Genomic DNA, 13427 nt, shown 5'->3' on the forward strand with positions numbered 1-13427 from the left:
AAATAACTCTTATCCCTTTTCTCAACGTGAATTACGTAACAAATGAAAGTGATGAAACAAACGACAAAACCAAAGACAGTGATCATCACCAACCCCAACATGGTCAACAAGACGTCGCGGTACAGCGTCTCATGGTCCCTTTCTTCCGCGATATTTGCGGGGTTGTTCGATCCGACACTTGCTCTCGAGACGTTGGGTGAAATCATTTGATTTAGATACTGCTCAATGTCCATTTTTGGCAAATTGTCTATTTTAAACCCGGATCTTTCAACTTCAGCGGGTTGGGTAGTTTGTATCTTCGATTGTTTGGGTTTAGACTGTTCTAAGACTTGTTTTAATTTGGTCATAAATAATCGCAAGCGACTGTTCATCTTTCCTATCATGTAGCTTTTCTCTTCCTGGCTTAAGCCCGAGTGGTTTATCTCCCTAGACTTTCGATGGTAAAATTCTTCCACCGTTTCACCTAGTCGAGGATCTTTCGCGTCCAAAGCTCGCCCGTCCACGAACGCGATGTACGTCAGAGGTCCGCTGGCTTGTACGTCGAGGATATAATCGCTGTCCAGTTCTCGGTAAAGGTCGAAGACACTCTTGGTCAACCTCAAGAAGCGTGAAAGTGCCTCCACCGATGATTCGTCGCAAAAGTAGAAGGGCAAAATGTTCAGAAACAAACTCCAACCTAAACGCATAACACTAGCTAACTTGAGCCTAGGCCTAGTTGCTCTGTTTTGCGAATATTTTGAAAAGCGCACGTTGTGGTAGAAATTGAACGTGCAAAGTGGTGCGAGATTTTTGCGCGTGATTTGATGTAGAGGATTTCCATTTTTTTTTGTTAATTTTAGAATAAATAAAGTTTACGTAAAAAAGCCTCGAAGTATTTAGGAACGCAGTTATAGACCTCTAAAATTCTGATTATTCGCATTTTTATCCATGTTATTACCGTGATACGCATTTTATCTTAATTTGTTCTGCTTCACATAATTTTGCAATAGCGTCGAGAATATTGAAACTAACAAAGAACCAGATTCGTAGTAGAATGGGGCAGCAGCGTATCAACTGGCTATGTGCCTGGCAATTGATATCTTGAGACCATTTACTTCAATCCAATAGGCGCTTCAATAAAACATCTTCTAGGAAATTGCTAAGAAGAATATTACTTGTTCAAGTAATGTAAACGTTTCACCTGTAAACAGAACGTCGTGTTTTTGCTAAGCTTTAACATGTCGAAAAAGCTACCTGGTGGAAAGGAAACACTTGTTGCATATACAGGTAAAACGTTACCATTGTTTCACCAAGCACAATATAAACAGTAACTTTTGGGTCCTGACTCTCGGAAATATTACTTCTTGGCGATTTCCTTGAAGATGTTTAGGCGCCTATTATGAGCCAATTTCCTACAAAGACGGTTTCGATAATAAATTTCCCTTTCATTTGTTTTATATTCATAAATTAATTTATTAAATTAATTTATAGCCGCGAATAATATCCATAAATAAACAGTTAAGCGAAATCTTTATGAATAATCGAGATTTTGTCGGTTAATTTATCTGTTTCCCCTAGCTCTAATTCGCAGTAGCGTATGAAGGGAAAACAGGAGTATATTGAACCCACTTAATTTTTGTAAAGGGCACGGTTAAGCTAATACACAGTTAAAATAACTGATAACTTGGTTAAGGAAAAACTTTTATCTTAAAATACATGATCGGCATTATTTGTAAAATATGTCAAAATTGGTTTAAAATAAGTACTAATGCACATTTCCATTTTTGGTAACCCGAGATCTATGAGAAAATGGCTCTCTTTTGGTCCTAGTCATGAACAGGGGATTTGATTATTTGAACCGGCATATAATTAGATTTACCTATGAATGGTCAACGGTTCCACCAACATTTGTCGCTATAGGCACGGGCATCTTTTTCTATCAGCTAAAGTATTTCTAGGTTCTGATGTTGAATTCATCGATACAAAAATATATTTATGTACGGGTACTTGTGTAAATATATTTTATTGCTTTAGGTCTATCAGATGTTTTATACTTGAAATAAACAAGCAAATTTCGAAAGAGCTCCTATCAACTCTCTCAAAATGTATTGCTTAAAAATCTACGCAACAAACGATGCAAACAGTGACAATTAGGAACAAAAAAATTATGGCCAGCCAGTATCTGTCCACCCACACCACGTTTACGGCAGGGTTCCCATTTTCCCATCTGCCACGTGGCATCCAAAAATTGTACCAAATTATTCCATCAATGTTCATATTGGTCCAATTGTCTTTTTTCAATGTGAATTTCTCAGCTTCAGCGGGTGGAGTAGTTGGTAATTCTGACTGTAATTCTCGCCAGCGACTTCTTACGAAGTAGTAGTTTTCTTCCAGTCTTAAACCCGAACCGTTTATGTCTTTGGACTTGCGAAGGGGATATTCTTCCAAAACTCGTCCTTGTACGAACGCGACGTCGGTCTGTGGTCCGCTGGTTTGTACGCCGATGATATAATCGCCGTACATATTTCGGTACACTTTTAAGGCGTTCTCAGTCAGATAGAAAGAATGTGCGTCGAAAACGTAGATGAGCAAAATGTTCAGAAACAAAGTCCAACTGAAATGCATAGCTTCAACGCGAGCCTAAGCCTAGCTGCTCGGTCTTACGTCCATTTTTAAAAGCGCGCGTGGTGTTATGCTAAAAAGGGAACGTTCAAAATGGCGCGAGACCTTTTCGTGTGATTTGAAGTTGATGAGTTCTTACGGGATTCCGAAGAAACGCGGATGGAGGTTTTAGAAAGATTATTAATGTTAATTCTAAATTATCGTTAGCGACGTTAGGCCTATGTTATAAATAATGTAGATGTTCCTAAAAGATTTCGTTTACAGTTTTAAATTATCCACACGTGATTATGCTTGTTTACTATCGTTTCTTTCCCGATAGAAAATAAGCCCGTTAGTGTCTCGCTTCTTTCGCATTGGATTATCAAGAAGCCCTATAAACTGCGTAAGTAAAAACGTTTTGACCATTAGGTCGGTAGATGTAAAGGTAAAACCCGTTTCCCCATTCTTTCTAGGAAGTTGTTGAGATATGAACGCCTCTTACGGTAGTTCTTCGGTTAATTTAAAAGACAAGTACTTGCCTCGCTGGTTTTTGGATCCTCGTTGCAATTTCGACATAGACTTCGAAGGCGATGAATATCCTGCTATGTTAGCCAGTGGACGAGACGTATCTGACGATTCGAGTGAAGAGTATTTCGAGATGGAAGGATCGGAACACTCGGACTTTTACATAGAAGACGACTACTTACCCGAAACAGAGCATAAGAAAACAGGAGACCACGAGATTCGATTTCCCCCGGAAACAATATTGGTACCGTCAGATGTTCGCGATTACCAGAAAGGAAATGTCGCGTGCGCAACGCCTTCGTCGCGCTTACAGCGGAGACTAGACAGGCAAAAGCGAATTCGAATTTCGCGTTTGTCCAAAAGAAGAGTTCGTGTTAATCAAGTCGCGTGCGGCTGCCTCTGCAAAGTTTGCTCAAAAAGCTGCCAAAGAAGACTGACCACCGTTATGGACGAGTATTGGGACCACGCACTTCTCAGGCACGACAAAGTTAGGAAGTTAGCGGAGATAAATCACCAGTGGAACAATGGAATTCTCAATAGCCGCAGTCATCTGGCTTGCAGAAGCTTCGCTGAAGCTATTAACGCCGCTATTGAAAACGGTATGATTTGGTTCATGCAGTTGGCGACCCCCCCCCCCCCCACTATACGTGGGGAGAAAGTTGAAGGTGTAGGTGGAGGTTGGGTGGTCGCCAAATATTCTGTTCTTCGATCTCATCGATTAGTTTTTCAAGCGAAGTTAATTTGACTACTTTATTATTTTCCTTAGTTATTCGTTTTTGCGCCTTTCTGATCGCCGTGCTGGTTTCTATTTGGAATCGATCGCAAAAAGTTGGTAAATCGATTAACGTAAGAAGAAGGTATCGTTGTTCTTCTAAGTGCAGTTAAAATGGTCTGTTAATTGTTTACGTAACTACGCATTGTAATGAAAATTGTAATAAATTCTGTGATAAAATCGAATCCATTCGTTATATTTCAACGTTGATACTTAGCTGATCCAGCGATCTTTCATTTTTTTTTATATTTCTGATAGTGGATGGAGTTTGTCAAAATTTAATTATGTTTCATCCATTTTCAGTTTTAGTTCAAGAATGAAATCAACCTTTATCTCTTAATATGAAATGTGAAAGAGTCAACATGAAAAATATGCGCAATTATTGGTTAGTGCAAGAACCCATAGACGTACCAAGAACATAGGAAAGGAAATTTTGCTGGATCGCCTCCTAATCGATTTTTTTTTTAAAGAGGCGGAGCTATTGAGTCTTCTTCCACTATTGTTACTTCTAAGAAGAAGGCGCGAACCCTTACATATACAGAAGATTACATATTATTTTTAAGTTGGCTCTAAGTTGGCTTTAAGTTGGTTTTAAGTGTCCTCCATTAAGCGAAATTAGAGTTGGTTTTTAAGTAGGTTTTTAGTTAATTTAAGTAGTTCTTAGACCGCTTATTTTTTTGGTTACTTAAGTTACTACAGGCGGAAAAGATAAAAAGGCGCGGCTTATTTTGAAAATATATATTAGGAGGCTCCACGACGGGCTAAAGCGATGATTACGTGTTCTTAGTACGTCTATGGGTTCTTGGTTAGTGCTATTAAAGAAAAAATTGGGAATGTTATTGTTTTATTTTTCATTAAATTAATAAATATTCATTATTCAATTGATTAAAATAAAACATTAAACTAAAACGTAAGAATTTGTGCAGATATTGGATTCTTCGAATTATGTCCGTCCCTTTTCGACCTTGTAATTTAAAAAAAACTCTGACCCCCCTGGCCATCAAAACAAGCTAAAGTTTTGAAAGGTTTAATTTCTTAAGTTTCCCACTCGAGACTAGGCTACTCTTAAAAGCTTAGATCAAAGTGTAGTTATTTTTTGTAACCAAAAAATACTATTTCGTATAAAATATTTTTATCAACATTTAATACTATCGTATAAGTTGTAACGTTTTGTTACCATAGTTTAAATACTAAATTAATAAAATGATTAAAACGTGGTATTTTTAGTTATATTTTCTATGGTCGTGAAGTGAATGAATGTTTTTAATAATTTAACTAAATTTGAATACTATTTTAAAAAGAATGAACACAAGAAACATGAACTAATAGAAGCTGTGCTAAAGGTAATCTGAGGATGGCAAGCTGTTTTCCAAAATATTCTTGGTACTTCAAAAATGGTTGTTGAAATAGGAAAAGCTTTGAGAAAGTACCGTAAATAAATATAAAATTGGTTTTATAATTAAAATTAGTTCTAAGGCCCATACTCTTAACCAAAGATAATTTTCTTCAGTTATTGTAGACATGGATTTTTGCATACATAGCTTTTCTAAAAGATGTATATCAACGTAAATATCTATACTAAGATTTTGTTAATTAGTTAGTTGTTTCACTTTTTCCATCGCTGATGTTCCTCTAGGTGATGATTCAAACACTTAAGTTTACAATATTGTTCCAATAATATTTTATCGGAAGCTATTATCATCTCAGAATGAAAATGGCCCACCTAGCAAGGGACTGTCAAACGAATGGACGAAAAACAAGGAGGAGTTTTTATTGTCAAAAGCTTCAATAAATATTTTGCTCGCAAAGAATATGTGTCACACTGCAGTATTTGGCGTTGAGCTATAGCTTTCCGTGGTTAATTCACAATACAGGCAATACAAAATAAATATAAAATTTAATTCGTTCAGATCAAGTTAACACAGACGTAGTGGGTTCATAGGTTGCCCTTTCCACGAAAATTAACCACCAGTGGCGTAGCTAGCATTGGTGACACCCGGGGCCGATATCATGGTGTGCTACTTACTAGTCTCTAGTTTGAGTAGGTTTTAATTTTTTTTTTGCGGACCGCCCCCAACCTAGGTTGGGTTAAGCTTATGAAAACTAACTTGTTGCCACCACCCTCCTACGCATTGTAACCCGGCCACCTGTTTAAAGGCATTATCAGACGCTAGATGACTTGGGCCGAAGGTGGTGCCTTGGGTATTAGCCTAGCTGATTATTATTATTATTATTGTAATTAAATAATGAATTAAATGTTGAAAAATGAAAATTATTTATTAATATTACCAAATCGGTTCAAATCATAGGTTCCAAACTGTAATTAATCTCGCATTAATAATACTAAAAAAAACATCGTTAATTAATGTTTATTAATTTTTAAATTATTTTCAATTAGGACTTTAAACTACAACATTTTGCAACAAATATTTTTATCCTTTGTTGGGAAACACCGTCAAAGAGCGCTGCAATAATACATAGACGTGGTATCAGATCAGTGGTTCCAATGCAGACATTCTTCAATAGGCGAAAATTCTTCGCTTTCCAGCAGAATTTCGGTGTATTTTTATTAAATAGAAAAGAGTTGGTCTGAATTGTATTTTGCTACATAAATTCGTCTGCTGCTTCCAATTGAGTTGGCTAATGCAACAAAAAAGGTGAATACTTTTAGCTTGTTCTGGAACTTTTTACGATAGGTTAGACTATTCGTAAAACGTTTTTACCCCGACTCAAATTATTCGTAACCACAGAATTGGAGTAAAATGACGTCATAGGGTTACTCTTCATACCCTAATGACACTTTTACAAAATATTCCCTAGATAATTTAGGTTAAACTCTAACGTCATCTTTGAAAATAATTTTACACCATTTGCCCGACACTAACTAAACTAAATTAAATAGCCAAGATCGAAACATTCAAAAACGACATTTCAATCCATATTTATTGAACATTTAAAAAAATTTTAACGGAGGAAACACATGGATGTAAAAATTGTTTTATTTCAATTTTTAAGACATTAAAAATTGAAATAAAACAATTTTTACATCCATGTGTTTCTTCCGTTAAAATTTTTTTTAATTATTATTTTCCATGGACTCTAATAAATCTTTCAACATTTATTTTTATTGAACATACTGAAAATATAATTTGGTCCTAAGATATTTGAAATCAAAACTTCCCTTATTTAGAAAGCACCATAAATTTAATATTGTGCTTTGTTTAAATTTCAATTACAAAAACTTTCACCAAAATTAGATTTTTGTACTTACAAATGCATACAATGATGATATTTTTACTCTAGACCATATTTTGCTAGCTCTGTCCAATGTTTTATTTTTTAGGAAAATTAATAGTTTACTAAAAAACGTCGGCAACATTTGGCCAAACTGAACTTTGGTAACTGATCAAAGTTATTGTGCTATTAGTGTTACCCCAATGAAAATATCGTTGCCCTTTTATAGAAGGGTCTTTCTACAGTTAAACCTTTCATTTAATAGTTTATTTTTGTAACAAAGTGAATATGTATATATAAATTTTTAATATTCTTAAGTTTGACAATTTACTAAACAAATCATACTGGGAAAACAATTCAAATCAAGGAATATTAACTGCTAAAATAATAAAATAAAAAACACGAGGTCTATTTGTAAAATAGACAAAAATTTCAAATTTTAAAGTGGGGATTATGAAGGTGATAAGGTATGGCCAGATATTAAATGTTAATATATGTGCAAAACCATTTACATCGGTTAAATTTTTAAACAAAACTTTATATTCAGTAAATTAACGATATTTCATTGATAGTGTTAACATTCGATATTGGTATTTTTAAATCTACTCTTTTCTGCCTTTAGCTGTTTAGAAAATAACAAATCAGAGATACGTCTACAAGTTTCCCTCAAACGTTTTCGGGCGGTGGCTTAAGCTGATTTTTTGTTGCTGAAGCTAACATTGTAAGTGTAAAAATATTCTAATAACAAACAATAGTTATCAGTATCAGAATTGCCAGTCATGATTTGCGTCAAATGACCACATTTTGACGCGAAACAAAAGTCTACAATTTAGCGTTTTCCATTTCACTGCCCCGATCAACAATTCATACTCCATTCAGGAGCCCGGATCTGCTCCGATTAATTTTATTTATTTATTCATTTATTGCTCTAGAACGCTCCGAGTTCCCTCGAAACCGATCAGCCAATTTCGATCGCTCTTTTAAATCGAGACTAATAAGCTAAAATCTTCCAAACATGTTCCATTTCTTCCATGGGGGTGAGATCAATGACGTTTCAGACAGATTCGGAGTGAATCTCGAGCAGTGAAATGGAAGTCGCTATAAGATTTTACCCAAAAAATCCGAAAGCCGAAATTTTGCCGGAAGAATCACTTGATGCCATGAGCAAAATCTGCTGCCAACAGAGGCAAAGTTTAACATTTTAATTGGCTGTTGTAGATCGTAGTTACTTCCTTTCTCATCACCAGACATGATAGGTCGTATTTCTCCAAGGACCAAGATAGAAATCTTGACAATGAAAACTCTGAAATTGATATGAAAAATATTATAAAAATAATTTGTTAACATTTAACTATTAATTACGTTATTAACCCTTGGTCATTAATTTATTCGATAAACAAAAATACTGATAGGGGCATAAAATCTAAGTTGCAGTTGAATGCATTAAATTACTTTCAACTTTAACAAGTAATTATTGAAAGTTATAAATTTTTGACCGAATATTGTTAAAATGAAATACGTTTTTTTCTAAGGGAATTCCATTCTATTTTTAAAAGACCAAGTCAATAATACCAAGGCCGAATCCAGGACTTCATTTAGGGTGGGAGTTGAACTGTGCTCTCGCCTCTTAGACTTGCGTTTAAAGTTGTTTTTTCCTGAGTTCTTCCCTTTCCAATAAAGCGTGTTGAGGTTAACGGCAATAGTTAGTTAGCTGTTGGCTCGCGTGGCATGAATGGCTTGTCACCACCCTCCTACGCATTGTAACCCGGCTTTAAAGGTACGTAACTTACCACTAAGGAATAAAACTGTGGGCATCAAAGAATCTATCAGGTTGAGTCTCAATCTATGAAGATAAATAAACACGATTAGGGTCAATTCGTACATTTTTGCAAAACATTATTGACCAACACAAATGTAAAAACCGAGTTGGCCAACGTGTTCGCCAAAGAATCGCTTTCGTTGGCCCAGTTTTAAAGATTTATCGGTTTTTAAGGTTGAGGTTTAGCTACAAATATTTAAATCAAATAAGTTTCGTACACATCCCAGACCCGTTTTATCCAATGGGCACAGTGCCCAGGGCCTACGAAGGTTTGAATGGGCCTACAAAGGCTTACGAGTATGAAAAAAAATCCATTAAAAATATCTTCTTATAAATACGGCACTGATACATCCTTCCGATTATTCAAACTAATTGATAATATTAATTAAAAACATCTTATTAATTTAAATTGAAAAGTTCATTTAATTCGCTGGTTGAAGCACGAAATCTCGGTAACTTTTGGTGAAACATGTAAACGAAAATGTTACCAGTTTCGTGAACTTGACGCGAAAACTTCGCTCAACAACAAAGCTTTTCCAAATTGGGTGTAGTTTTCGACTCTTTTTCGCGAAACACGTTTGAGTTGTCGTTCACACGCTCCACCAAATGTTTCTGAGACTGTATACACCATTTGTAATAATTTTGTAATGTTCTAACTTGGGATTTTCAATATAATTTATAGTTTGTTTGTTAAACTTTTAAGATGTTTGAATAAAAAGTTAATAGTTCCTTTTGTTATTAATATTATCATTTCGTTTTGAGTAATCAAAAGGATGTCTACAAAAATTAGGAAATTTAAATCTTTGGAGATGAGAAATAGGTAAGAAAAACCGGTCGTTTTTCAAAACTTGTCCAACAAAAGCGTTAGTGTGGCCAACACGTTGGACAAATGTTTTCTCTATTCAAGCGGTAGCACTCGGTTTCGTTCGTGTGAAAAGCCAACGACTAACAATTGAAGTACCGAGTCCGAAACACAGTATATGAAAATCGCGCCTTTCAGACGAGACGTTTATGTTTTGGCAAGTCCTTAAATTTTGCCAAAACTCCTCCATGTCCTCCCCCGGTGTCCATCATTGGGAACTCCTTAACCTGGAAAAACGAGTAACTTTAAGAAATTGTTGTTCGTCTTTTCCTTGTTAAATATATACCCAATTTCTTAAGCCAGATACTAAAGTCCACTTCCGTCTCTCTTGAATTGGCTAGCGCTAGAAAAACAATATAGTTATTTTTAAAGGAAAAATATTAACTGAAACGTCATAGAAACATTTGTTTTTATTTATAAACAAATGTACGGATCAATCAAACTATCTATACTTTTCACAATAAAACGTGGGAGCCGCCATTGCCCATCACTATATCCGTCATTCTTGCTAGCCTAGTAGTAATTGTATGTGGAGATTAGGTTAAATTCAGGTTTCTGTCCTTTCAATCCCTTCTGTTAAAAAAAAATCTACTCCTTTATCGGTTAACTTTTCGAAAGCAAAAATGGTATTCAGTGAAATAACGATATTCCAATGTTATGGTATTACTCAATGCAAATTGTTTTCCCTCTACATCTTAAAGGTTTAGAGATACGAATGGTATTAAACTAAAATTAAATGAAAACTCTCTCCTTTACCAAGGCGCTAACTATCGGGCAAAGAGGAAACTAAATAGACGCGGGAAAACGAAAGGTTGTTAAACTAAAATTAAATGAAAACTCTGCCCTTTACCATGGCGCTACCTATCGGGCAAAGGGGAAACTAAATGGACGCGGGAAAACGAAAGGTTGTTAAACTAAAATTAAATGAAAACTCTGCCCTTTACCATGGCGCTACCTATCGGGCAAAGGGGAAACTAAATGGACGCGGGAAAACGAAAAGTTGTTAAACTAAAATTAAATGAAAACTCTGCCCTTTACCATGGCGCTACCTATCGGGCAAAGGGGAAACTAAATGGACGCGGGAAAATGAAAAGTTGTTAAACTAAAATTAAATGAAAACTCTGCCCTTTACCATGGCGCTACCTATCGGGCAAAGGGGAAACTAAATGGACGCGGGAAAATGAAAAGTTGTTAAACTAAAATTAAATGAAAACTCTGCCCTTTACCATGGCGCTACCTATCGGGCAAAGGGGAAACTAAATGGACGCGGGAAAACGAAAAGTTGTTAAACTAAAATTAAATGAAAACTCTGCCCTTTACCATGGCGCTACCTATCGGGCAAAGGGGAAACTAAATGGACGCGGGAAAATGAAAAGTTGTTAAACTAAAATTAAATGAAAACTCTGCCCTTTACCATGGCGCTACCTATCGGGCAAAGGGGAAACTAAATGGACGCGGGAAAACGAAAGGTTGTTAAACTAAAATTAAATGAAAACTCTGCCCTTTACCATGGCGCTACCTATCGGGCAAAGGGGAAACTAAATGGACGCGGGAAAACGAAAAGTTGTTAAACTAAAATTAAATGAAAACTCTGCCCTTTACCATGGCGCTACCTATCGGGCAAAGGGGAAACTAAATGGACGCGGGAAAATGAAAAGTTGTTAAACTAAAATTAAATGAAAACTCTGCCCTTTACCATGGCGCTACCTATCGGGCAAAGGGGAAACTAAATAGACGCGCGAAAACGAAAGTTTGTTAAACTAAAATTAAATGAAAACTCTGCCCTTTACCATGGCGCTACCTATCGGGCAAAGGGGAAACTAAATAGACGCGCGAAAACGGAAGGTTGTTAAACTAAAATTAAATGAAAACTCTGCCCTTTATCATGGCGCTACCTATCGGACAAAGGGGAAACTAAATGGACGCGCGAAAACGGAAGGTTGTTAAACTAAAATTAAATGAAAACTCTGCCCTTTATCATGGCGCTACCTATCGGACAAAGGGGAAACTAAATGGACGCGCGAAAACGGAAGGTTGTTAAACTAAAATTAAATGAAAACTCTGCCCTTTACCATGGCGCTACCTATCGGGCAAAGGGGAAACTAAATAGACGCGCGAAAACGAAAGGTTGTTAAACTAAAATAAGATGAAAACTCTGCGCTTTACCATGGCGCTACCTATCGGGCAAAGGGGAAACTAAATGGACGCGCGAAAACGGAAGGTTGTTAAACTAAAATTAAATGAAAACTCTGCCCTTTACCATGGCGCTACCTATCGGGCAAAGGGGAAACTAAATAGACGCGCGAAAACGAAAGGTTGTTAAACTAAAATAAGATGAAAACTCTGCGCTTTACCATGGCGCTACCTATCGGGCAAAGGGGAAACTAAATAGACGCGCGAAAACGAAAGGTTGTTAAACTAAAATTAAATGAAAACTCTGCCCTTTACCATGGCGCTACCTATCGGGCAAAGGGGAAACTAAATGGACGCGGGAAAATGAAAAGTTGTTAAACTAAAATTAAATGAAAACTCTGCCCTTTACCATGGCGCTACCTATCGGGCAAAGGGGAAACTAAATAGACGCGCGAAAACGAAAGGTTGTTAAACTAAAATTAAATGAAAACTCTGCCCTTTACCATGGCGCTACCTATCGGGCAAAGGGGAAACTAAATGGACGCGGGAAAACGAAAAGTTGTTAAACTAAAATTAAATGAAAACTCTGCCCTTTATCATGGCGCTACCTATCGGACAAAGGGGAAACTAAATGGACGCGCGAAAACGGAAGGTTGTTAAACTAAAATTAAATGAAAACTCTGCCCTTTACCATGGCGCTACCTATCGGGCAAAGGGGAAACTAAATAGACGCGCGAAAACGAAAGGTTGTTAAACTAAAATTAAATGAAAACTCTGCCCTTTACCATGGCGCTACCTATCGGGCAAAGGGGAAACTAAATGGACGCGGGAAAACGAAAGGTTGTTAAACTAAAATTAAATGAAAACTCTGCCCTTTACCATGGCGCTACCTATCGGGCAAAGGGGAAACTAAATGGACGCGGGAAAACGAAAAGTTGTTAAACTAAAATTAAATGAAAACTCTGCCCTTTACCATGGCGCTACCTATCGGGCAAAGGGGAAACTAAATGGACGCGGGAAAATGAAAAGTTGTTAAACTAAAATTAAATGAAAACTCTGCCCTTTACCATGGCGCTACCTATCGGGCAAAGGGGAAACTAAATAGACGCGCGAAAACGAAAGGTTGTTAAACTAAAATTAAATGAAAACTCTGCCCTTTACCATGGCGCTACCTATCGGGCAAAGGGGAAACTAAATGGACGCGGGAAAACGAAAAGTTGTTAAACTAAAATTAAATGAAAACTCTGCCCTTTACCATGGCGCTACCTATCGGGCAAAGGGGAAACTAAATGGACGCGCGAAAACGGAAGGTTGTTAAACTAAAATTAAATGAAAACTCTGCCCTTTATCATGGCGCTACCTATCGGACAAAGGGGAAACTAAATGGACGCGCGAAAACGGAAGGTTGTTAAACTAAAATTAAATGAAAACTCTGCCCTTTACCATGGCGCTACCTATCGGGCAAAGGGGAAACTAAATAGACGCGCGAAAACGAAAGTTTG

The 13427-nt window shown here is 36.6% G+C and overlaps 1 protein-coding gene and 1 long non-coding RNA gene across 11 annotated transcripts; one reads left to right on the forward strand and one right to left on the reverse strand.

Annotated features, from left to right (window-relative positions):
* The first annotated feature begins 880 nt into the window (after window positions 1-880).
* Window positions 881-4271, forward strand: LOC149922413 (uncharacterized). 5 transcript variants are annotated; one of them, XM_090163340.1, is made up of 4 exons: window positions 881-929; window positions 2921-2983; window positions 3054-3704; window positions 3872-4041. In XM_090163340.1, exons 3-4 carry the CDS (start codon window positions 3068-3070, stop codon window positions 3988-3990), a joined length of 756 nt encoding a protein of 251 aa, XP_090019466.1. In that variant the 5' UTR covers window positions 881-929; window positions 2921-2983; window positions 3054-3067; the 3' UTR covers window positions 3991-4041. The 5 variants fall into 5 exon arrangements, with proteins under 5 accessions (XP_090019466.1, XP_090019467.1, XP_090019465.1 ...); XM_090163341.1 differs by lacking the exon at window positions 881-929 and adding an exon at window positions 2387-2508; XM_090163339.1 differs by lacking the exon at window positions 881-929 and adding an exon at window positions 2628-2766.
* Window positions 4272-7127: 2856 nt separating this feature from the next.
* LOC149922414 (uncharacterized) lies at window positions 7128-10353 on the reverse strand. 6 transcript variants are annotated; one of them, XR_016477305.1, is made up of 6 exons: window positions 10245-10353; window positions 10079-10135; window positions 9892-10019; window positions 8902-8954; window positions 8684-8773; window positions 7128-8414 (listed from the first exon to the last, which is right to left on the reverse strand). It is a non-coding gene; the product is annotated as an uncharacterized LOC149922414 (long non-coding RNA). The 6 variants fall into 6 exon arrangements; XR_016477303.1 differs by lacking the exons at window positions 9892-10019; window positions 10079-10135; window positions 10245-10353 and adding exons at window positions 9149-9298; window positions 9419-9564 and having other exon boundaries at window positions 8684-8954; XR_016477304.1 differs by lacking the exons at window positions 9892-10019; window positions 10079-10135; window positions 10245-10353 and adding an exon at window positions 9149-9476.
* Window positions 10354-13427: the final 3074 nt, after the last annotated feature.

The sequence above is a fragment of the Leiobunum rupestre genome, chromosome 11 (assembly GCF_980474605.1).
Source record: "Leiobunum rupestre chromosome 11, qqLeiRupe1.1.hap1, whole genome shotgun sequence".
NCBI lineage: Eukaryota > Metazoa > Arthropoda > Arachnida > Opiliones > Sclerosomatidae > Leiobunum > Leiobunum rupestre.

Excerpts from the sequence above, each read along its gene's own strand:
- LOC149922413 (XM_090163340.1), top strand. The coding sequence starts at position 3,068 with ATGAACGCCTCTTACGGTAGTTCTTCGGTTAATTTAAAAGACAAGTAC. Across the intron at positions 3,705-3,871 it reads TAACGCCGCTATTGAAAACG|TTATTCGTTTTTGCGCCTTT; the intron begins GTATGATTTGGT and ends TATTTTCCTTAG.